The 23439-nt window shown below is 44.3% G+C and overlaps 1 protein-coding gene across 1 annotated transcript in view; it reads right to left on the bottom strand.

Moving 5' to 3' along the window:
• DACT2 (dishevelled binding antagonist of beta catenin 2) overlaps window positions 1–23439 on the bottom strand; it is a 31046-nt gene that overhangs the window by 3586 nt on the left and 4021 nt on the right. Inside the window, 4 exon segments of the mRNA XM_055714123.1 lie at window positions 2271–2558; window positions 4006–4138; window positions 9961–10385; window positions 10388–10918. Coding sequence (XP_055570098.1) covers window positions 2271–2558; window positions 4006–4138; window positions 9961–10385; window positions 10388–10918 — 1377 coding nt within the window.

Here is a 23439-nt window from a genome sequence, read left to right as displayed (position 1 = left end):
TTTAATTTCAGAAAGAAATATTCAGGTTTTATCAAAAGGCAGAAAACCAGGAATGCCCTAAGTCTGTGTGTGGGTTTTTTAAAGTCAACCTTAAGGACATAGAAGAATGTACTAGAGAACCTTTACTCTGACAGAGAAAAAAAATCTAAGGGTAACTACTTACGCAGATGGGAGGCTCAGTCCCTGAAGATGGCATTTATGGCCACCAGTTCATCTCTCTTAAATTTTGAGTACTGTCAAGGTTGCTGCAAGTTACACTTGACTGCTGCACCTTCCTCTCAGGAGCATCTCCTGTGCACTGAGAGGACAGGTTGTGTGAAGCAAGACTGTTCCACTCAGACAAGTCATCTGATAGAGTGCTATGGTGCTATGTTACCTCTGGTACCAGAAGTACTGGAACCATCTGCAGTCATCCTGGGTTTCTCTGTACAACAGTGCAGACTTCAGTGCCAAGAAATCCTTAGCTAGCTGATTTCCTGGCTGCTTCATTCTACCAGGAAACCCAACCATCAAATCCAACCACATATTGCACTTAGAGTGACTATTTCTGTCCTGTGACAGGAAGCTTTTGAAAGACTTCAAAATTTAGCACTGTCTGCAGTACCCTACCTAAGGCACTTACAGACCTGTGGTAAGGATGATTTCTCAAACAGCGTATTTTCATAATGAGAATTCTTTAGGAAATTGTTGGCAATGTGTAGTGGTGCTCTCTTGTGCAAACCAGGAAGGTGTCAAAAGAATGCTGTGCTTGTGGTGTCTCAGCAAGCTTTCCACTTGCCATGGAAAAAAAAAGGCAATTGGTTTGTACCTGCAGTTACCTGTGGGACAAGCTAAGGAAAGGAAAAGAGACATTTCTTCCCCTTTCCAAATGATGCTTTTCTGAAGTAACTAACATCTTGCCTTACCTCCTGCAATGTTGTCACCTTAGCAGGAACTGTTTCTTCAGCACTTCAACCACTACTACCCCACTACTTATGTTTCTCACACTGAAGGAAGTCACAAGTTGTAGCCAGGAAGAAGGGAGGTGGTGGTGGAAAAAAGAAGGATGGTTGAAGGAGGTCTGTAGCCTCATTCCCACTTACTTAACATCAACTGTCCCTTTTTCTGCTAGTCTACGTCTGTATCCAAAAAAAACATAAAGCCCCAGGGGTCTTAGCAAAATGTTGCAAGGCAGGAAAGCTTCTGATAGAACACACTGCAATGTGAACATGGAAGCCATGGATCATTAAGCTCAGCTCCATCCCCATCCTCTGAGAAGCCTTGAGGAGACTTTGCTTTTATGCTATAATTTACCACCATCGCTTCAGGTGGGTCAGCACAGATAGGTACAGAACAGGTGGTCTTTCCTTCCGCTCCAGGCAAGCCAGAGATGAGCTAGCTCAGGTCAAGGAGCTGTGGGGACTCCACAGCGACAGGACTTGAAATGATGTTCCCAGTGGCTTCCCTTTTTCTATAATGGAACTGTCACACATTCGGCTGGGTCACTGTATGAACTCACTAACACAAGATTGCTCTGAGGCCATGGAAGGACCCAAAATAAGACACAGTATGATGCCAATTCACTGATGGGCAAACAATAGATTTGGAATATTAATGTACTTATCTATTTTGTCTAAAGGTATGATGTAAATTCATGGTTGATCCACTATTTGGGCTCATGACTGGTTCCTAGACAGTCAATTAACTTTTCCTGTCTGTTATCTCTAACCGTACATAATAAATTATGAGTACTGTTTGAGCCCACATTCATTTGGATAAATACAGAAAGGTATATATAAGTATTATCATACTCATTTTACAACAGATGGAGAAAACAGGCACTAAGTCTGGAAGTGTCTCTCCTTAGATTTCTATAAAATCTTTCCCAGTAAAATGCATCATCTCTAATTTTTAATTCACCTTACATTTTTCATACATTCTTGCACTTTCACACAAGGTACTTCAAATACTGCAATTTTTCTGATTTCACAAGCAGGTAAATTAAAAAGGTATCTCAACATTCATCACAATTTTATCTCATGCACTTAAATATTCTTCCATTTCTAAATACATATGTCTTCATATTTGTTATTGTTTAAAAGTATCTGAGTATGGAGACAAGTGAAAGTTGGACATTAAATGGTTTGGCTCTGTGGTTTTGATTAATTCTCACTTTGTGTATTAAAAATGAGTGCTATATATTGACTACACATTGGTATATTAGGTCCTAAAAGTAATAGCCAGGATTCTTCCCTTCTCTTGAATGAGTATCCAGTTCTGCAGTCAATTACCTGTGGAAACTGGCCTTGGTCGGGACCTGGCAGGAGTCCCAGAAATGTCTGTGCTAGCTGTAATCCGACATCCATCGCTGACATAGGTTCCCTGCTGTTGGAAGCTGGTGGTGTGCACAGTAGTTTCATCTGCAGACTTGGGTCGGTAATCAAACACAGTGAGCCTTGCTTTAGGGTGTTGAGAGCCCGGCAAGAGACTGGTGTGGGAGGAGGAGATGGACTCACTGTACACAGAGGTACAAGAATTGGAGAGTGAGCAAGAACCACCGTCGCTAAGGTCATAGAATCCTGCAGTTAAAATAAACAGGAAGATATTTCTTATTTACAGTAACTAAACATGCTCCGTAGAAGAAAAATGCAGAGAATAAAATAAATCGTTTGCTATGTGCCACAGGCCTAAATTTATGATCATTTATTTAGGTAACTTTAACAGAGGTATACTCTAATTCAACCAACTTATATTGGGCTTCTGCGTATTTACTTAGGCCCCGAGCCAGCTTGGCACGCACATGCATGCTTAGTTCTGAGGGTGGGATGGGGTGAAGTGCAGCACCATCACACCCAGTTCTTCACTGGAGAATGTCTTTGGGGACTATTATGCAACTGATGTAAAACAGGGCCGTCTTGCACTGTTGTAACTTGTGCTAGGTGCGTACAAGCACAGCTTGCATGGGAAAGTAGAGTAAAACTAGCCTGTGGTCAGAGCTGCCAGGTCTGTGATAGCTGGAACATCTAAGGGCAGAGAATAGAGGCTGTGTCCCCTCCCCAGGTCTTGCGATCCTTGCCAATTAATTATGGAAGTATTAAAAATGGTCAAGATAGGAATTTTTATTATTCCTCTCTATATAAAGGAAACAGAAAAGGAAGCTGTTTCCTTTTGAACTGTGTGTATGTGCCTAAGCACACAAGTCCTGAATTTAAAACACTCAACAGAAACTTGCACTTTCTATACCCACTCTAAGTACCAGGCTGCAAATTCATATGCTGTAAATAAAAAAAAATATTTCTTGTCTCACTGAAGACTTAAGGCATTTCAAAATTATGTTTAAAAAGAAGTATTCCCATTGTCCCAGACTAGATGACAGAAACCGTTTTTAACAGACATCGTAGCTGTAAAAGTCTGCAATACAGCATGCTCTGTGAATGGGACCAGAAAACTGAAACTCAATTTCCTTCTGTCTATGACAGCTTTAGTCAACAAACTGTTGGGGTGTTTTTTCTCACTGTCTTTTAATAGAGCTGTTTCATTTTTATATAAACTATCAAACATTAACTTGGCCAGAGCACTGCGGTGGTAGTGATCTTCAAAGCTTTAGTGAGGTTCAGGACCCTTCTTGGATTCAATCAGAGCATTGGTATGGATGCTGATCTTCTTCACTTCTAGCAAATAGTTTAGCCACTTTGCCAATGGTCATTCTGCCCTTGACAAGGTAATTTAACAAATCTGTCTGCCTCTCTTTCCATTTGTGGCTAAAATGTCCATTTTAAAATAATAATAAAAAAAAAATCCAGAAAAAATGCTGTTTGAGTGAATAAGGATTTTCCAACTAAATGAACTTTGCAGGAAAATTTCCACCAGCGATGTGAGTGTGCTCTGTGCCGGAGGGCTACTCTCCACCTCAGCCATGGGGCACTGTTTCTGACCAAACAATACAGAGAATTTTGCTTAGCAGTTGACACCCTTCAGTTCTCCTAGCACTACAACACGGGGAATAAATGACCCAATGCACATTACCTGAGCTGGGCCGGCTGTCGCTATCCAAGTATTCACTGGAGGTCTTACTGACGTCTAATTTCAGCTCACTTATTCGCTGGTCTAGCTGATCAAGGTGGCTTTTCAAGCCGACATCCTGTCTCCTCAAACGAGACTAATTCACAAGTGAAGGGAAGAAGGAGGAAATGAAAAATAATCACAGTTAGAATCTCAGCAGCAATGCATGAATTCAGGCCATCTGTGCTGGACAGATTCTGCTCTTACAAAGTGTTTTTCTTAGCTAGGGACTGTTGCAATTGGCTTTCTTGCAACAAGACTGACATAATGGACAAGCACAAAACATTCTGCTTCTCAGCATATATTGTCTTCTGCCCAGCTGAACACATTCTCAAAACTTTTCATACTAAATATACTTACTTTAACCTTTTGTTACATGTTACATGGCTGGAACTGTATCTCTAAAGAGGATGCAATCTTTTAATTAATAAACATATTAATGTTATTTTGCCATATGCTGCCTCTGAGCAGAGGACGAGATAAACATTACAGATTATTTGCATGAACTCTTAAGACGCCACCTGATGAAAGGAAACCACTGTATGTAAAGGTATCTTACAGTCACAGAAAGTAAAGGCAGCACACTCATTTCTGCAAAACCCTTGGCTTTGACGATGCCTTTATAGTTGAAAGCGTACACTGCACAAATTGTGCCATCTATTTTGCTGAAAATTTTCCTTGATTGTCTCATGGCTAGATTATTTCCACGCATTTTACACAAGGAGAAGGTGGCATTTGAATACTGCTGTGAAAATGACTGCATTTAAAATAAATGGTGCCTTGAGCTTGTGAATAACCTTTCAGGAGCCAGCAACAAGGTCCTTTGCGTACTGTAATCACTGACCAGGCTGATCCGAGGTAACAGCTCCTGCAGTTGCTCCCCCAGTATTTATGCCATCAGCTTGGCTAGGCAGATGGCCAGGCATTAGGTAGCAGCCAAAGAACCACAGTTGGTTTCTGTCACAAACTTCTCACATGGCACTTGGCAAATTATCTAGGCCCGGTCGCTATTTAGGCAGCTTCTAATTATATCACCCTTCAGCATCCATCCAACAGTACTTTGCAGAAAGGTGGTTTCTTGAAGTTGGTTGTAAAGTTGTGCTCACAGCCCTCGAGGGGCTGGACTTCCACACAGTAATGGTGAGAAAAACATGACTAAGATGATGTGTATGTTTCAGATTTAAAAATAAAAGTGGCAGTTCTAGCAGCTTTACCAACCCCCAATATGACAAAAATATAATCTAGCTCCCTTGAACTAATTAAAGTATCTGTAAAATTAAATGACATGCAGAAAATAAAAATCAGTATGTACACATTTTTTACTCCACTTTCCTTGTATTCAGATTATTCAGCTTTTAATACTTGCATTTTTAGGTTTCTCCATAGCTATAAATACTAAAGGCAAGGACAGCTAAGGTCCTACGGTAATCAGTAAATGATTAGAAGGTAGGATTCAAGGAAAAAAGACAGATGTCCTGAGTCTCATAAGACAAGTTACGGCTGGTGATGCTGCTGAGAAGAATAAAAGGGTATTTTTAGCATGCTTTTATGGAGAACTGGAGGAACATATAAAACACAAGAAATAAAGCCCCTTTTTGTTAGTGTCGCACATCTTACAGTGAGCTCCAGAGGCTCATAACTGCTTCCTAGAAAAATCTGTGCTGATTTTCCCTCTTCCAGTTTCATATAAACAAAAAGGAAGGGAAGAATTGGATAATAAAGGAGATTTTCTACCCCATCTGAATGATGAATGACTTCCTCAGTACTTCTTTATTTCCTTTACGGTGAAAAAGCAAAAACATGTCGTGCCTCCTTCAATCCTACCTACTCGGGAAATCACAAAGTTTTGTTTTCACGGCTGGAATTAATTGCTTAATGATTAATGTTTTGCCAGCCAATCCCTCAGTCTGTGGTTTCTGATTAATGACAGAGAGGCCACAAGGCTCTCAGGTATTCAAAGATTATTTATTATACCTCCAGGTTCTGTCTGCGCCTTCACAGCATGTTAACCAACACACATGATTTACATCATCATTTTTAACCCTTTTATGGTGTCTCACGCCACCGAGTTTTCATGTTTCCGGCAGACTTCATGGTTTTGATCTTTCAGTTAACAACTCATGCACTCCTAGATGAGAAGCATTCCTCAAACCATTTGGATGAGGATGACTTTTCCGGTGTGTTTGCTTGAGGTTGTTATTGCTCTAATAACCACATAAACAGCACCCAGAACAATAAACCCTAAAAACACTCTTTCTCAATTCACAACATGAATTTTACATGAGACAAAACCTTGCAGGTGAAACCATCTGTTTGCTTTGGGCAATGCAGCTGCGAACACTTCTGTACACTGCACAATGCAGGACCAGACTTTCCAAATCAACTTGTACTATTGATGTCCTACAGTTTTTGGGAGCCAAATCTGGGATATTGTCATACCAATCATTTTTCAAAAGGAAGAACACTCTCTGAAAAACAGGTTCCTTTATGTGAACACGAACTGGCACCCCAGATCAAGGCACCAAAAACTGCTGGTCATACTTGACTATTCTTAACTATTAATCCCTCCAGTTAAAGATGGGGTTGACACTTACTGGTTGTAGATTAACACCTGACAACTTTATTAATCCATCTCTATTTTGGAATGGACAAAAGATAGCATTACTCTTATCTAGCTTTGCACATGTAAAATCTATTCACCATTGGGTCTTTTTGTAACTGATGGTGCAAAGCAGCTAGTTTCAGAGGAAAGTTAATCTCACCTATCCCAGACCCTTACTCTAGAGTGAGAATTCCTTCTGGAAACACCTCTTTCTCTCAGTTGAGAAAAACTTTAAATTTTTTTAATATTTAAAAAAAAATATCCCTGGTTTAAAAACTATCTGAAGGGGAAAAAAATGTGTGCAAAATGCAAGGTACCAAGAGTTTTGGGTGGGTTTTTTCTCTTCAGTATAATGTGTCCCTTAACACATTTTTATAACATCATAAGACACCTGAAAGCTTGCAAAACAAAATCATCAGATTCAAATCAAATCAACCAATTTTTATAAATATGCTATATGAGGAAACAGCTGAGAAAATACTGGATGCTGCAGCCTTAGCCATCCATGATACAGACGGTATCATAGATTTCTTTCTTTGTATTAGCCCAAATTTGCATGTCTCCTTTTTCCTCTATGTCTCACCAGGATATAGTTTGGCCAAGAGACTAGTTTAGCACCTTTGGAATCACCGACAGCAGATGGCATCACATAACGCTGCTTCTCTTCTGCTACAGACAGTTGATCTTGCCTGCACTGTAGTAACAGGCAGCTAGCTGCCAGAAGAGCCCCTGGCCACCAGAAAGAGAGACACTGGCTGGGGCAAAAAAGGACATGACAGCTACAGGCAGCAGAAAGCCTGCAGTCCTGCTGCCTACAGCAGACTGCTGGAAAGCCAGCTGCTGGCTCTTGCTGGTGCTTGTTGGGGAATTGACTGGAATGATGAAGTGGCATCTATACGAGGCATTTGATGGCTCTGCTCCAGCCATTTCTGCTAGGGGCACCGGACTCCTTGAGGGTACTACCTCTGCTCTGTTTCTCACCTTACCATTATAGAAGCCTGGCTTGACTCTTTGTCTGCTCTGTTTCCGTTGCTGAGATGCCTTCAGCCAGCTCCAGCTGATACAGCTTCCCTATGTTATGTTGAAAGGACCAAACTTTTTATGAATTAGAGTGTGATCAGGCTAAAGCCCTACTTGAAACTTGGATCAAGATACACCGCAAGACAAAACTACATTTACGTTGTTAATGAGTTTCTCAATCTGAAAAGTTTATAGAGCAGCGATCACAGTCTACCATCCAATGGGCCAAGAACAACAACAATGAAGATGTAACACTCCCTGAGCAATGCTTTGCATTGCATTTTCTGTTGTTTTTAGTTTTAACTTAATTTTCTGTGATCGTGAACATAATTTTCAAGGGTATTGAGTGCAATACACTGCTTGTGTCACCAAGAAACAGTTTTCAGCTGTGGCTGCCAAGTTCCTACGATCTGTGGACTACTTCTAACAGGACTGTGAAAAACCTGTTTTCAACTGGGTTTATGCACCTCTACTCAAATATATCTCTGCAATTTGCAGGCGAAGAAAACCAGCGAAGGTACCAGGTACACCAGTCTGAAAAGCTTCCAGCAGCCACGGGTCAGTCGGATGAGCTTTTTTATTACAGCTTTAAGCATTTGCACTTTTTTTGAAGAACCAGCCCCTGGATTTACGTAGTTCTGACTCATCCCTCTCAAGCTTTATGGATACTTCCCTCCCAGGCACCCCTAGAAGACAAGTTTCCCATAATTGCACTGGCACCTACTGGTGAAATCTGTCCCGCTCCTGCGGTGTACCGAGTTACCCTCATCTTCCTGACTCCTTAATTTCTAAAGGCAGCAATTAAAGGCCACTTTTTTTCTTCTGTTTTAATGGTTAGTTTCTCCCATGTCCTTGGAAGGCCTTATAAAGTGCCAGTAAAGTCCTGCCAAACTAATCTATTTTTCATATTTTATTTGAAAAATATATAAACAAATGAGTAATTAAAGCACAACAGCCGACATGAAAAAAGAACAGTCACTATGGTCAGAGGTCATTGGTGTTTCTGTTAACCCAGTGGCCCCAGACAGGCAATAAATGCCTTCAATTCTTTCGTTTAGTTAAAAAAAACCCTAAGAAATAAAATAGGGCCATTAGTTAAAATTATCAATGACAGGTAATCAAGTGGTTGGCAGTCCACTGGCCCTGCATTTTTTACTTTAATCAAGATATGCCCGCTGCTGTGATTTCATGTGTGTGACTAGGTTTCCGTGAAGGTTAAAGCCAAATTTATTCCAAGATGCTGCCTGATAGAGCTGCCTCCCGACAGCGAATAACCGTGTCGTTTTCACACCCGACTGATAACTGACGGCCAAGCCCTGTACCAGCACAGGGAGGGAAAGGGGTCTGAATGAAGCCCGAGTTTACTGACGCGTGTAATTGCCCATACTAGAGATTAAAGTCCTTTACCCTTTGATTGTTGTCTCACCTATGAAACTTGTTTCAGTCACAATTCAGAATTGTTTTTTCTTTTCCAAACCCCCAAGTGCCTGGTGTAAGGCTTCACATACAAGGCCTGGCAGTCAGTTACTCTCTTTTGATCACGCGAACCGTGGCGAGAACAAAGTACTCCTGGCCCACCAACACCCTCCTGACGGCCTGACCCCCACCGGCACACAACTGCGTGGGCAGCCATAGGTGTGCACACTTACGTACAGCCACATAGGCGTGTGCACAGCGGGGTAGGCACATAGGTGGGTGCGCACACACGCCCAACACCAACCCCCTGCGCCCTTAGCCTATTTCTGCCTATCTCACTCTGCGTGTCTTTTGATCTCCCAGTCAAACGGCCGCTGCGATTAAGAGCTGAGCGCTCGAAGGCGTGATACACGTATTACTGAAGTTAATCATCTCCTGCTCCCGGGCTCCGATGAATGAGCAATGCCGGGTAAGAACTTCTCCCCGGCGCTGCCGCTGGCACACAGCCCTCTAGCAACCCTGCGCATTTCGGGGCGATGAATACTGCCCAGGTGAGCCCCGCCTGAGGGAAGGCGGCGACCGTTAGAGCGGCTGCGGCGGGGGCGGGCACCGCTCTCGCCCCAGCGACACCCCCGGCCCCGCCGCTCGCACCTGCCGGCGGGGGAGCGGGGCCGGCGGGGCGCCCTCGCTCGCTGCTCCCGGCCCCGGAGCGGCGCCGGCGGCTGCCGAGGGGCAGCCGGCTGTCAGGCAGCCCGGTGCGGGGCGGCCCGGCGGGGCTCCCCTCCGCCCGCCCGCCCTCAGCACCGCGGCCCGCCAGGGCCCCCGGCGGCGGGGAATGGGCCCCGGGGCAGCGGGGCGTCCCGTCCGGTGCCGTCTCTTACCAGCTGCTCCTTCAGGGCGGTGAGGGTGGCCTCCAGCCGGTGCTCCTTGCTGTGGGCGGCCAGGGGCTGCTCTCCGCCGGCCGCCGGCCGCTGCGGCATGGCCAGGGCGGCCCGCACCAGCTCCCGCTGCTTCTCCCGCAGCACCTGGAGCTCGTGGAGGCCGGCCAGGGCCGCCTGCAGCCTCTCGCCCACCCGGCCGCGATCCCAGCCGCCCGCCCGCGGGGCGCCCAGCAGCATCGTCAAGGCTGGGCCGCGACACCGTCCATGGCAGTGGGGCGGCGGGGAGGCGGCGGGGCTGCTCCCGCCCCGGGCCGTGCCAGCGGCGGGGTCCTCCCGCCCCGCTCCGCGGCTGGCACCGGAGCGAGTGAAGCGCGGCCGCGGCGGCTCCTGCGGTTTTGGAGGAGAGGTGGGGACGGGGGAGGGAAGGCGGGGGGAGGGAGGGAAGGGAAGAGGGAAGGGAACAGGGCTGCAGCGCCGGGGCCACCTCTCGGGGTGGATACGCGCGGCGAGGAGCCAGTGCCCGTCCGCTCCCTCCGCCCCGCGCGGGGGCGGCTCCTGCCTGCCCCGGGGGCAGCCCTCGCCTCGGCGCCGGGGGCCGAGCAGCCGACACTGGGGGCCGGGGTGCCGGGGGTCCGAGCAGCCGGCACGGGGTGCCGGGGGTCCGAGCAGCCGGCACTGGGGGCCGGGGGTACCGGGGGGCCGAGCAGCCGGCACGGGGTGCCAGGGGTCCGAGCAGCCGGCACTGGGGGCCGGGGTACCGGGGGTCCGAGCAGCCGGCACGGGGTGCCGGGGTACCGGGGGTCCGAGCAGCCGGCACGGGGTGCCGGGGTACCGGGGGTCCGAGCAGCCGGCACGGGGTGCCGGGGGTACCGAGCGGCGGGAGCGCCCGTCGCGGCCGGGCGCGAGCTCCCGGGGTGCTGGGGCGGCAGGACCGAGCCCGCCGTCGCGCTGCAGCCGCCTGCGAATGCAGCCGGTGCAAGGGTATAGTGCGGTGGGTGCTGGCAGGCAGAGCATTTCCCTCACAAAACCGGGGCGTTGTAACTCCATCCCTTCCCCTCATTGCTGGAGTTCCCTGTCAGGCACAGGCACAGCACCGGCACTCCTCATCCTGCTCTCCAGAAACCAAGTCAACTGGGACCTAATTGCAGAAGTTCGCTCACTTATACTGAACTGTTGGTTGAGACCTGTTTTGTGAGGTCAAGGTGTGGCTCAGCTCCCCCCATTCCCCCCCTCCAAAAAACCCCAAACAAAACCAAAACCAAACCAACCAAAAACCCCCAAAAATCATCACCACCACCCCAAAACAGAAAAAAACCCCGACCCCCTACTATGAAGGGCTCAGGATTTGCTTTAAATGGGACCTGAAAACACAACTGATCATGGAAATCCAAGGCTATGATGCTGTTGCTACCGAGAAATTCCTGTCTTAAAGCTCCCAAGACAGGCAGCTCCTTAGGTAGTTGGTTAGCAGGCGGCAAAGCCAGTATGTGTAGTCTGCAGTGATGCAGAGGGGGAGAAGAAGCTCTGATACCAACTGTGGTGAACACAGTGGAGACATGCTACAGAAGACTCAATTTTCTGCTGCCTACGCTGAAATAGGAAGCATTTGGATCCCACAGAACCTGGCATCACTGTGTGCCCCACTCAAGAGATGGAAATAATTTCAGGAAGGGGGTTGATTCTCTGTGAAGTAGTGAGCACACATGTGTCCCATCTGTCCATGGTTATCTTCTGTTCACCCTGCGGCTTATCTTTAAAAGCTAGCATACTTTCATTTGAATGCCACTTGACTTTGTACTGGGATTACGTGAGTTGAGTGAGTGGGAACCAGTTGCTCTGTCATCTGTGTTTCAAGTAGCCTTCTTTCAACACCATGTGTGGGTGGCCGTATCCACTACAGAGACTGCAGCCAGCTTACCCTTCCCTGTAGCAGTCCCTACCTGTAGGAATGTCAGAAGTACTAGGGCATTGTCAAATCCAGCTCCTGCTCTGTGTGTGTGTGTAATTATTCATGTGTTTGTTCACCAAGTCCTGCACAACACATTATTTGATAATCCAAGTAAGACCAAGCCTTGCTTTCACCATGTCACCTTCAACAGTTTTCATGTAGCTTGAAGATTTGAGAACTGCAAAGTTGAACTATGTCAGAAGGGGTCCAGAGAGGTCCTATTGTGACAAGTCACGCACAAATATTCACAAATGTCTCCAGCTGCAGATGGAACTGCAGGAGCAGGAGTGATTGATGGTCACAGCACTACAGTGCTTAGTTAAAGTGTGTATGAGGTATGACATGTATGACATCATCTAAGGCATATTTTGGGGTTTTTTTTCTTTCTCTTTAATGAATATGCTTCTGCTCTTCTTCCTTACCCATTCATCTTGCTGAACTTCCCTCTGCAGAGCAATGCCTCAGTGCCAGGATGACTGAACTCTTCACCTACAAGGTGGAAAGAAAAACTGAGTTTAAGACTGAGATGCTTTTGAAGGTGCTGACAAAAGACAGCATGAACTGTCACCCCTCAGATGGAGGGTGGCAAACAGCCATCATTGTGTGGCATGTGGCAAGAATCTTGCAAAATGCCATTGCAGGTATGAGGAGCTGAAGCTTTTTTGTAAATCACTTGGCTTGGCACTTGTTAAAACAGACATACACCGCAGTTCCTTATTTTATTCAAACCATGTTCTAACATGACCAAATACGAGTCACTGACACAAATACCAGTTAGTATATAGTTGCTAGGAGAATTAGATAATATAAGGTTATATATCTTTCTTTTTCTCCTTCCTTTACAAGGAACTGTTATCCCTTGCTCTTTGTTCTTCCTCTTCTTTCATCTTTTTATCTTTTCATACATTAAATCCCAAATGGGCTATATCACAGCAGTATCTTTATTCTAATCATCTTCCTGATTATCCCCTGTGTTGTACTGATTACTTTCTTCCCCAGAACCCTTATGATGTCACTTAATCTTTTCAGATAACAAATAGCTCGTGTTACCTGATTTCTGGAGGAGAGAATAAAAGGTGTGAAATGCCCCCAAAATGAAAACTGTGAGATTATGTGTGTGTGTGTGTGGGGGTAGCAGTGAAGGTGAAAGCTTCATAGTAGGGACTGACAAAACTTCTGCTATTCTTAATGACTGATAGAGTAGAATGTTTGATATTGGTGCTTTTTAAAGTTTCACTAGACTTTAAGGATGACTTAAAAAAAAGGTAGCAATCTGTAAGTAACACACTGTTTTGCTGCCTAGCTTTAGCACAGTGAATCCAAATGCTGAAATTTAGCTTGCACTTTTCAGGAGCCAAAAGGTTTGACTTTTCACTTATGTTACTTTAATTCCATTAATTTCAAAGACATTACTCTTGATTTAAGCAAGAGTTGGAGTAAGATTCCTGTTTTCCACCTACAGATCCTGAGGATCCTTTTACAAAAAAGCTGTCGTAAAGGAATTACACGGCTGCAAAATCAGACACCAAACCAGTAGGAAATAAAGCAAGCTGTCTACATAACCTGACTTTAGGTCCTGATTTGTATGATGTGATAACACAGTGTTGTTTCACAGGTCTATTCCTCAATAAGTGTATAGAATCAAAGATGGATGATCAGTGGGCGACTATTCGTTGTCCTCTGTCCTCATGTTCCAGCCCACGCCTTATTTGTTGCAGATCATTTAAGCTGTGCGCTGCCGATAGAATTTTCTTTTGCTTTTTAAAAATATACTTGGCATTCTCACTTTTAAGTGTCTTACGGTATGAATGAATAATGTCTTCACAACATCCCAAAAGGTATAAAGCTGTTTTTGTTTTCAAGGAGGGACCCGGAGGTGTTGAGTTTCATTTCAGAAATGCTTGCTCGTTTTAGGTGCCCATTGGAGATGCCTTTGGCCTGATTTTTTTTAGTGTACTTAGTAGTACGCAGTTAATATATATCTCTTTTATTGTTTCAAACAGAGTTCCCTTTGACTTTAGTTGCAGTTCTGAGAACTCAGCACTTTGGTAAGTTGAATACTGGGCATTTTAATTTGAATCCCTAGAAAAAACACTAATTGTGCTCCTCATATGGAGCCAGCTTGGGTGTGCCTGCACCTGTGGTAGAGACATGCCCTCAGAGCCTCATAAACCACCAGAAAGAAGGCAGGTGTTATTTACCCTGTTTGGCAAATGGAGATGTACAAAGAGGTTAACCCTTTTACACAGGATCGAACAGGAAATCTGTGGTAGAACTTGAAAGTGAAGCCAAATCATTCATGTGACCACAGAAATTACTTTACTCCTTGTTTTGTGAATGCTTATTAGGCAGTTTGTGTGGGACTAATGTTAAGAGTAAGACAACTTCTATTGACCTCCAGATGTGTTTAAAAGTAGTTGAATGTTTGCTTTGGGTGAAGTCCAGAGTACACAAAATGCTTTTGTATACCAGACAACTTCAAGAGCTAAATTGCAGTTTGCTTCCCACCTTTGCTTATGTTTTGTGGTGAAAAATAATTCAAAGGGGTTTTTTGGTAACATTACCTTGTGGAGGTACCATTACTACATAGGCTTCAGCTTTATTTTATTGTGTTTTTAGCCTGTACTGACATTGCCATGCATAGCAATAGCTGACGAAGAATCTGTTTGTTTAGGACTACCTCTTGACATGACAGAAACTCAGTACATGCATCAGCATCCTCACTTTGCCCACCATCCTCCCTGTCCTCTGTGTTGTGCTGTTGTTCCTGGGAACTCCACAACCCTCTTGCCATTGATCCTACTGAGAGTCTCATGTAGAGACACTGCTGAAGGGAATCTTCTAAGCTGTTGACATCTGGCAGATGTTTAGAAGGTTAGTTGGAGGATGCAGAGCAGTCACATGTGGACTGAGACAAGCCTGACACAAGCCATTATCCTGTTCAAGATAAGGCAAAGTGCAATTTTTATACTTGTTGATCATTATTGTGTGCTCCAGAAGACATGTACTGAACGTATATCCTTTCACGTAAAAGATCCAAGGCACTGCTTAGTGGTACAGGGTTCCTCTGTGACATGGGATGGAGCCTTCTGCCATTTTTTGGAAATGTTAAGGTCAACCATTGAGAATATCCTGAAAGTCGCCTAAACCCTTACGTTGCCCTGGGTAGTGTTACTTCTGCACTAGCACTGTTTGCCAGAGAATGCATAGGATTGTATGTCCCTCTGTGAGATGCTTGTAAGTAAATTGCCATCATCCAGGCATTTTGTCTAATTAGCACAGCAGCTGCCTTTGAAAACATTCTTCTTAAAAGCCCATGTCTGAAGGATTATTTTATTTAATTAGAAAGAAACAAGTCACTAGTGGGAAGGTCTCTTTGCAGAGTTCAGAGAATTTGATTTGAATTGGAAAAAATGACTTTTTGAACTATATGGATAAGGAAAAGGAAGTGAGAGTGCAGCTGACACACAGCTTCTGCTACAAAAACAGATTTGAATTGATGGAGGTCTTTAGAAAGAGGAATCTTTTAAAAACACTAGCAAAATCCTGCCTTCAGCTACCAGGGATTAAGAGATGTCCATCTGGTTTTGTGCTTATTTCTGTTTATTTTTCACAGGGTTGCAGACTGAGTCTCTTGTGACACTCACAGCACAATGGTGGGGGTTGCAGGGAAGGGAGGAGGGAGGAGGCTCTGCTGAGGGCTGTTAGAAGCATAGCATGAAAGTGCTTTTTCTTGTCTCTTTCCAGTTTATGCTCTCCATCTGAAATCTTTGGAACTACAAGCCTATATTTTGGACCATGTAGAAATGTGTGCATGTCCATAAATCTGTGGATAGATAGGTAAACTGGAGAGGCACATGAGCAATGTTGTACAGATGGGGACTCAAGAAGCATGAATACGCAGGCAAATGGAGAAAGTGGTGGGGACCAGAAATCCAGGTAGGCAGAAAGAGTGGCATACCATAGCCAGGATGAATCTGGAGGCAAAAGCCTGAGAGTTAAGTCAGAAAACAGTTAAGGGCATCAGTATTCAGAAAGAATAGGAGATGTGGGAACCTAATAGAGAGTGGAAAAAGTGTGATAAAATTTGGTGTAGCTATAATGGCTTCTTGCAAAGGATCTTGAAAACATTGATGTTCTAAACTAACAGGGAGGAACATGAAGAACTAACCATTTGAAGTGCAAGAGGTCTAAGTTTACAATAGATTGTAACCAGAGGTGTTGGGGGGGCACATGTACTGACTACAGTTGGCTTGGGGCCAGTGATCAGAGAGTCACTGCACCTCCACGTGTTCATGGACACTAAGTTGGTGTAAGACTTTGGGAGTAAAGGAAACAATTTGTCTTCTCTAAGAATGAGATGCCAAATGTGGATGCTGGGTGCTTCTGCCATGGGATGGACAGACCCAAAAGGGAGGACCTGGGCCAGAAGGCTGTCCCACAGGACAGGAGTAGGGAGGTTTTTGAAGAGGAGCTATCAGTAACTTGCTGCTAAGAGAGGCAGCAGCCCTCCCCCGTCACTTCAAAATCTCACCTCGGTTGTGATGGAAGGAGCCAGGCTGGCTGCTTGGGCTGGGACACAGGCAAAGAGGAATTGGAAGCAGGGTCATTCTGCTGCCCCTGCGGGCTGCGCCTCTTTTGTCACTGCCGGCACGAGCCCTCCTCTACAAGGAGGCTTGTAGCCTTGCACTGGGTTGTGCTCACTTGGGGCTGATTGCGCTTTTTCACCTCAGCTTCTGCTAAGAACAGTTTGCAGGTCAATGCTCACCTGAAATCAGGCACACAGAGCAGGGCACAGTCTGCCTTGTGCTGTTGCATCAGAAGCCAAGAAGAATGATGGTCATTTCTTCACATTGAGTGGTATCTTCTTTTATACCCATTGATCTCCCTCACTGGCGTCCTGATGAAAATTCAGAACTGACTGCCTTATAACCTAATTCTCTCTCACAGCCTCCCTTCTTTTCATATTTAATCCCATACATTATAGCTTGTATTTTTTTCCCATCAGAACCTCACTTTCTTCCTGTCCTTCTGATTTCCTTTGGCTCCGCAGCAATATTTTTCAGCCCTCATTATCATTCATAATGCTTAGCAAGTTCACATCATTACAGTATTGTTCAAAACCTTCTTCCTGGTCATTAATGTTAAATGTGAATTCCAGCAACATTGCAATACAGTTCCAGACATTCCTCCCAGTTCAGTCCTTGCTCTTCATCATTGCTTTTCCTTAACTTCTTTCCCTTCAATGGTTTTTCAATATAACTGATCATGTTTGCATATCCAAGCTGCCACCTTTTCTGTTTGTATGCCAGATTGCCAGGTGACCCCTCATTCCAGGGTACGCTCTCATTCTTAGATGCACAGAAATACTTTTGGATTGCACAGCTGTCTTCTAAAAATATTTGGAATCACAGTCTCTGCTGTTTTGTTGATTAATCATTTATAATTTTTATTTTCCTCTAGTCCAAGTGATCTCAGTTTTCTTCCTTCACTTGTCCACCATTAAGAAATTAATCCATCAAAGCCTTTAAAGTTATACCAATTGGAGGACTGTTTTTTCCATGCTTTATATTTCACATTGTATGTTTCACATTAGATTCTTAACTAGCATTTGCTTGTGGATTTGTCTTTTCACCATTTTTCATGTGTGTATATGTGTGCATGTGTGTGAAACGCTCTATGATCTTTCTGTTTTCAAAGTTCCATACATACTTCTCTGAAAAACAAAGCAAAACCTGGTGTGTGTAAGGTTCTGAGTCTCCTTCTTTGAAAAAGGAATGTGTTTCCAACAGGAGAAGCTTCATGCCAGTGTGCAGTTCCAGAGTATAGAGTATTATTCCTGCCCTACTTCAGGATTCCACTGGTTAACTCTGAAGTCTTATAAAGGAAGGGCACTACCCTTCTTCTGCACAGATGTAGCTTAAAGTTTAGTTAGTGCAAACCAACCTCATATAGTTTTTCCATTGAGAAAAAAACCACAATGCACAATGCCAGAGAAAAGAGGGACAAAAAGGGGTCCTTTCATGGTGATGTATTGACAAGCTTAGTTAAGGATGGCAGAAGTTTTTAGGACCTATGGTTAGAAAGCCCCAAGGCACCTATTCAGCAAGATATGTAAACACTCACCTAACTTTAAAAAGGTCAGTGGTCCCACTGAAGTCAAAAGCACTACTTCTGTGCTTAAAATTAGACACATGCCTTAGTATCTTGCTAAACTGAAGCCTAAAGACCCATTAATTCTGATCTTGCCAAATACTTCTGCAAATTCTGGGTCAGGGCATTCAGAACAAAACACCTTTTGTTAAAAATAGTTAGCTTAAGGATATTCAGGAGAAACATCGAAAGAAAGAGGAATTTCTCTTACAGTTTCACAGCATGCTGATTTAGCTAGTGTTTGTATTTATTTGCATTGGAAATCTGTGCAGGTAGTGGGGGTTAGACTGCAATGCGGAGAATGGCATGGTAATGTACTTTTATTGACTAACAGGCACTGAACGTATTCAGATAACGCACCCTTAGCTTGCTGGATGCTCATAGGCCTGCTCCTTTTGGGTTCTTTCACTAAAAAGCAGAAAAAACAAGACAACTTGCTGATTTGCGAGGACTGTGATTTTATTGGGCATGCTTTAAAGTACATTCTCTTTTCTAGGAGAGATAAAATAGGGCAGATCCAGTTTGCTCCACTGACCTGAATGGCTAGTAGGGATATTTTTGTGAGTTTTGTGAGCTCATAAGATTTATACGATGGCTTGTAAGAATCACACTGAGCACTGTGGCGACTGGGAAATGTTTTCACTTAAATGAGTTCTTTTAGAAAGTGCAGATGTGTGTATCCCCACAGAAGCGCATCAATCTGAGATGGGAGAAGAAACCTTATCAAATTCCTTGTTTCATTCCTATAATGTTAAGTCCTTTCCTTTCACTAGGATGGAAGTATATGAAAACTCATATACTGGATCCTGCATTTCAACCATTGCAACTATTCCTTTGCTTCTGTTTGTAAGAAGGAGCAGACATACGCAAAACATGCCTTGGGGAGCGCGCTTTCCTGCTGAGTCTACCCTGAAAGGCTTAATCACAGAGCTTCAATTGTGTCTCCATTTCCCAAAGCTGGAGCCTGTCTGGGCCCCATAGCTAGGTCAGTGATAAAACCATAGCAGAGATTGCTTCAGCATTATAAATTGGGAAAATGTACTGGTATACATCATACCACTGCAGCATTGCTAAACGTATCAGTGGAGCAATATTATGGCAGGCTTTTCTCAACAAAGCCTTGCTTCATTTTGTCATGTCTAAAAAGAGCAGTAGAAAATGAAAATAGTGATATTTCTTACTTACTTCTTTCCTATAAAGGTTAACTAAACTAGCTACTGAACAAAATTTAATTACTTTACAGACAATGGTTCTTTGCTCTTAGGCATGTTGCAGAGGAAGAGCTGTGCTGGCAGGAAGATGGTGCTTATTCTGCGAGACTGTATTTTCAGCATGTAATGCAACACCAGCAGGTTTGCAAAACTCCAGTTGCGTATCTGTACCATCAGCTAGCATTTTGCATGGACTACCATTTGCATGTAGGGTCTGCTGAATTCATCATCATCTTTGCAGCATGGTGATGATCGGGGCAGTTATAAGTCCTTAGCGAGCCGTGGAAAAAACAAATGGAAAACTTACAAGCATACTGAGACACTGTGTGCTCAGCAATGGGATGGGCTAAAGCACATATTGCACATTCCAGGATGGGGAAGATGAATGGGAGATGCATAGCTGATCTCTAATTCCTCTCTACTGAGGCTGTGCAGTTTGTGCTTTGCTTAACATGTCTGTTCACAATTTTTTTTGGTGTGAATAGGCTGTGAACAAACACACACACATACACATTATCTATGCCCCGACCTTGCTATGTCATCCTCTCTACAACTTATTCCTTTTCAGCAAATTTATGTTTATTGCCAGGTGCCTATGAAGATTCCTTGGTTACCTTCTTAACTGGATTTTTATTAGACAAGTTTAATTGCAAAGTACGTTGCCATGTGAACACCTGGGACAGGGGACAGGAAATTTTAACTGGAGCTTTTTATAAAATACTGGGTTCTTAAAATCTCTTAAAGTATTATAAATATTCTCAATCCATGTCCAGGTAGTCCTTAATCATAATTTGATTGCAAAAAGACATATGAGACAGTTCATTGGACATGAGATGATTTGGTGTGGTGTGAAATACGTATTACTGTTCTGTACATACTACCATACGTAACATCTCATCCCTTGGCACAGGAGACTCACGTGGCCTTGTCTCTTCCCACATGTCTTTCTGATGTAAGAAGGTGAGCATACACGGCATCTCTTACCTGTCTTGCTGTCCTTTTGGCTGCAGTGATACCAGGTAGTCTTCCCACCTGTGCCAGGCTATAAAATATGTATCTTGAGACTCACCTCCTGCTGAATGTTCTTACACTCCTCTTTAGAGGTATTGTGGAGGGCTTGCTAGGATGGGCAGGAGCAGAGGAGCTTATAGAATTGAAAGAGGCTTATGTCAAGAGGGTGCTGGGTTAAATCTGCATCAGGATTGAGACAGCAGACAAGTTCTCCCAAAGGATGCCACTCTAATTCCTAGAGAAGCACAAGTAACACTAGAGTGTATTTCAGCTATGGCACTGCTAGAAAATGTCACGTATTAATGACTCAGTACTCCCTACATATAAATTATCTGTCTGTTAAAGATATTCAGCCAGGTCCACTTTGAGCATACATGAATCCAGCTTGAAAAATGTCCAGGGAATTAAGCTTGGTCTGAGCTTGACCTGTTGCCTGTAAAACAGTCTCCTGTGATTGATAATAGGTTTTCTGGACAACAGGCATGCTGCCATTGGGAGTGGATGCAGCACAACCGCAGGAATTGCTAGTGCTGCTGTTCATGCTCCTGTTCCGCTAACTGAGATAATTGTGCTTTGGTGTTGCGGGCACATGTGTTCTCTGAAATACCAATGCCAAAGAGTTGGCAAAGGAATTTCAGAGGAGCATTTACCCCTCAGGTGGGAGCCTTTGTAATTATTATGTTTATACAACACTGTAGACCATGACACAGTTACTGCCAAACATAATGGTGTGAGAACCAAAGTACGACAGTGCCACAAGGCAAGCATTGCTTTTAGGTCAGCAAGGGGCAGGCGTTTCTAGATCTCAGTCAAAGCTTTGCCTGACCACCTGTCCCACTACACTAATTTAACCTGGAGCTTGGAGAAGGGGTTTGAGGATGCAGCATCTATTTGAAAGTGTTTCCGCAGCTAGATGTTTAAGAATGATTATAGAGAAAAAAAATAATACCACCGTCAGGAATCCTGAATGACATGGAGAAAAATAGAGGAAATCCGAAGTCACTTAAGGGATTAACTGAACCTCCAAAAATTGCTCAGGTTATGTTTGGATTTGGTGGCTTGTCCTTCTCCTATCTGCACATGTTTGCTCTTCGTGTCTCAGATCTGACATTCTTCACTCTCAGGACAGACTGCTGCTCTTTCTGTTCTCACTGACCGTGGGATCACTGTGCCATTTTGGAGATCTGGAGCGAACTGCTATGTCAGTGCAGTACGTGTCCAGAGATACTCCTTCAGGTCCTAGCAGGACTGTGTGAGTGTCATTGTGTTGGTGTCCCTGAGCTCTTTCGTGCCTCAGCACTGCTCTAGCACAGCCGTGCTGTTTGTAATTGTGGTGCTAGCTCATGGCCTTGCACCATGGCTTGGGCGTCCCCTGGGAGCGTTGTGCAAGCCTGCCGGGGAGGCACCGTAGCTCTCTCACATCTGTGCCTTCTGCAGCAGCATGAGTAAAGTAAGATCAAGTAGTACAGACTCTTTTCTTTCCATTTACAAGGGTGAAATTGTCCATCAGGCCTTTCCATTCCTGCTTCCCAGATTCTTCTTCCCTGAAGCACTGCTAAATTTCCTCTCTTTTCTGAGTAGATACAATTCTTCAGAAGATCTTTCTCAACAGAGTAGATATATGGCAGAAATCCTCACCCAAAATTTGCCTTGCAAAATTAGTGCCCAAATCGACTTTAGCAGCAAGGTAGATCTTTTTTGCCCTATTCTTCTGACCTTAAGTGAGACATTAGTGCTTTTTTAACCTTGCTAGGTATGCCAGAAGCCCTAAGACCAGCCCTCTCCAAACATCAGCGTGGATCAAGTTCTCTCCATTCTCTCTTCCAAAACAGAGGCAGCTGCTATTGAGTTTTAGCTGTTGTTGCTACCAGGAAGAACATCTGCCATCTGTTATCAGGAGTCTGAAACCTTAGCTAGCAGCTACCCTGCTGAATGTTTTTAATACCTGTAAAACAACACTGATTCACCAGCTGCAGTACAGATTAAGGATAAACACAGAAACACTTGCAAAAACCAAAGTATCTCTGCATGTGTGGGGACCCAAAGAAATATTTCATCTGGACAGAAAAGAATATTTTAAATCAGATGCTCAAATCTCCTTTGGAAGCAAATTGTTGTCTAAATCCTGTAAAGCTCTTTCTACAGAAAATTTGGAAGACTAGATTTTCTTTGTGTGCATTTCCTGTTTGCTAATCAATGTATTCCATTGCAGATCCATCCTAGCTAGAAGACAGTAACCCACCCCTCCCAGGACATCAAATGAAGGCAGCAACAGGACGACTGTTTTCTTTATAGTCCTCTGGAAGCCATGTTGAAATGAATGGCATTGTCTCTTCTGTCCACCACATAAGGTGAGATGCAGAGAAGACAGCAGGCATTACTTTACTGTGACAGAGATTTGGGATGAGGTTCTGGTTGTCCCCTGGATAAATGTGGGAAAATGAGGAAAGAAGAGGAGACTCAAGGGGGTATGATGGAGAAGAAGATGCTCACTCCTCTTTCTAACATTGCAGAAGGTGGGACAAAAAGACACACTTTACTGTCTCACAGGCTGAGAAGACAACTGCCTCAGACATCCCTCAGAGCCTTCAAGGACACCAGCTGAATCATGCAGCAGATTTTCTGGAGAATGGTTGCGGTGCAAGTTAGCCATCCTTTCTCCAGCATGCAGAGCAGCAGCTTGCCCCTTGTAATGGTAAAGGTGATGGTGACAGGAGTTGAAAAGTATCGGTTTTCTGTTGGAAAATGGGCCACCTCAGTTTGAAATGCCTCCGTTTGAAATGTGTTACTTCTACCCCACAGAACAATTCCTACCTGATGCTAATATCAAGTCAATGTTTACACACCAGGCTGGATTTGGAACGGTAGATTTTGCAGCACTCCCACATCCTTGGTGCCTGTGTTCGTGCCTGTCGTTTTGTCTCAGGCACACTGGGAGCCCCCTAAAACAGCACAGCCATGCGATGTGACCACCAGGAACTTGTGCTCTGAGTACCCATCTCTGGAGGAGGGATAAGAATTGCTTCCCTATGTCACTGGTTTCTGGGTGAGGTTTTCCAATGAAAGCTGTCATTTCTGGTACGTGAGCTCTCAGCCTGACAGTGCTATGCTTCTCGCTTGATTCAAAGTGAATTTCACTTACATGGCTCTCAGGGC

This window comes from Falco cherrug, chromosome 6 (assembly GCF_023634085.1).
Source record: "Falco cherrug isolate bFalChe1 chromosome 6, bFalChe1.pri, whole genome shotgun sequence".
In the NCBI taxonomy this organism is placed as follows: Eukaryota; Metazoa; Chordata; class Aves; order Falconiformes; family Falconidae; genus Falco; species Falco cherrug.
Note: the sequence above shows the minus strand (reverse complement) of the source record. Positions and strands in the feature narration are given on the sequence as shown.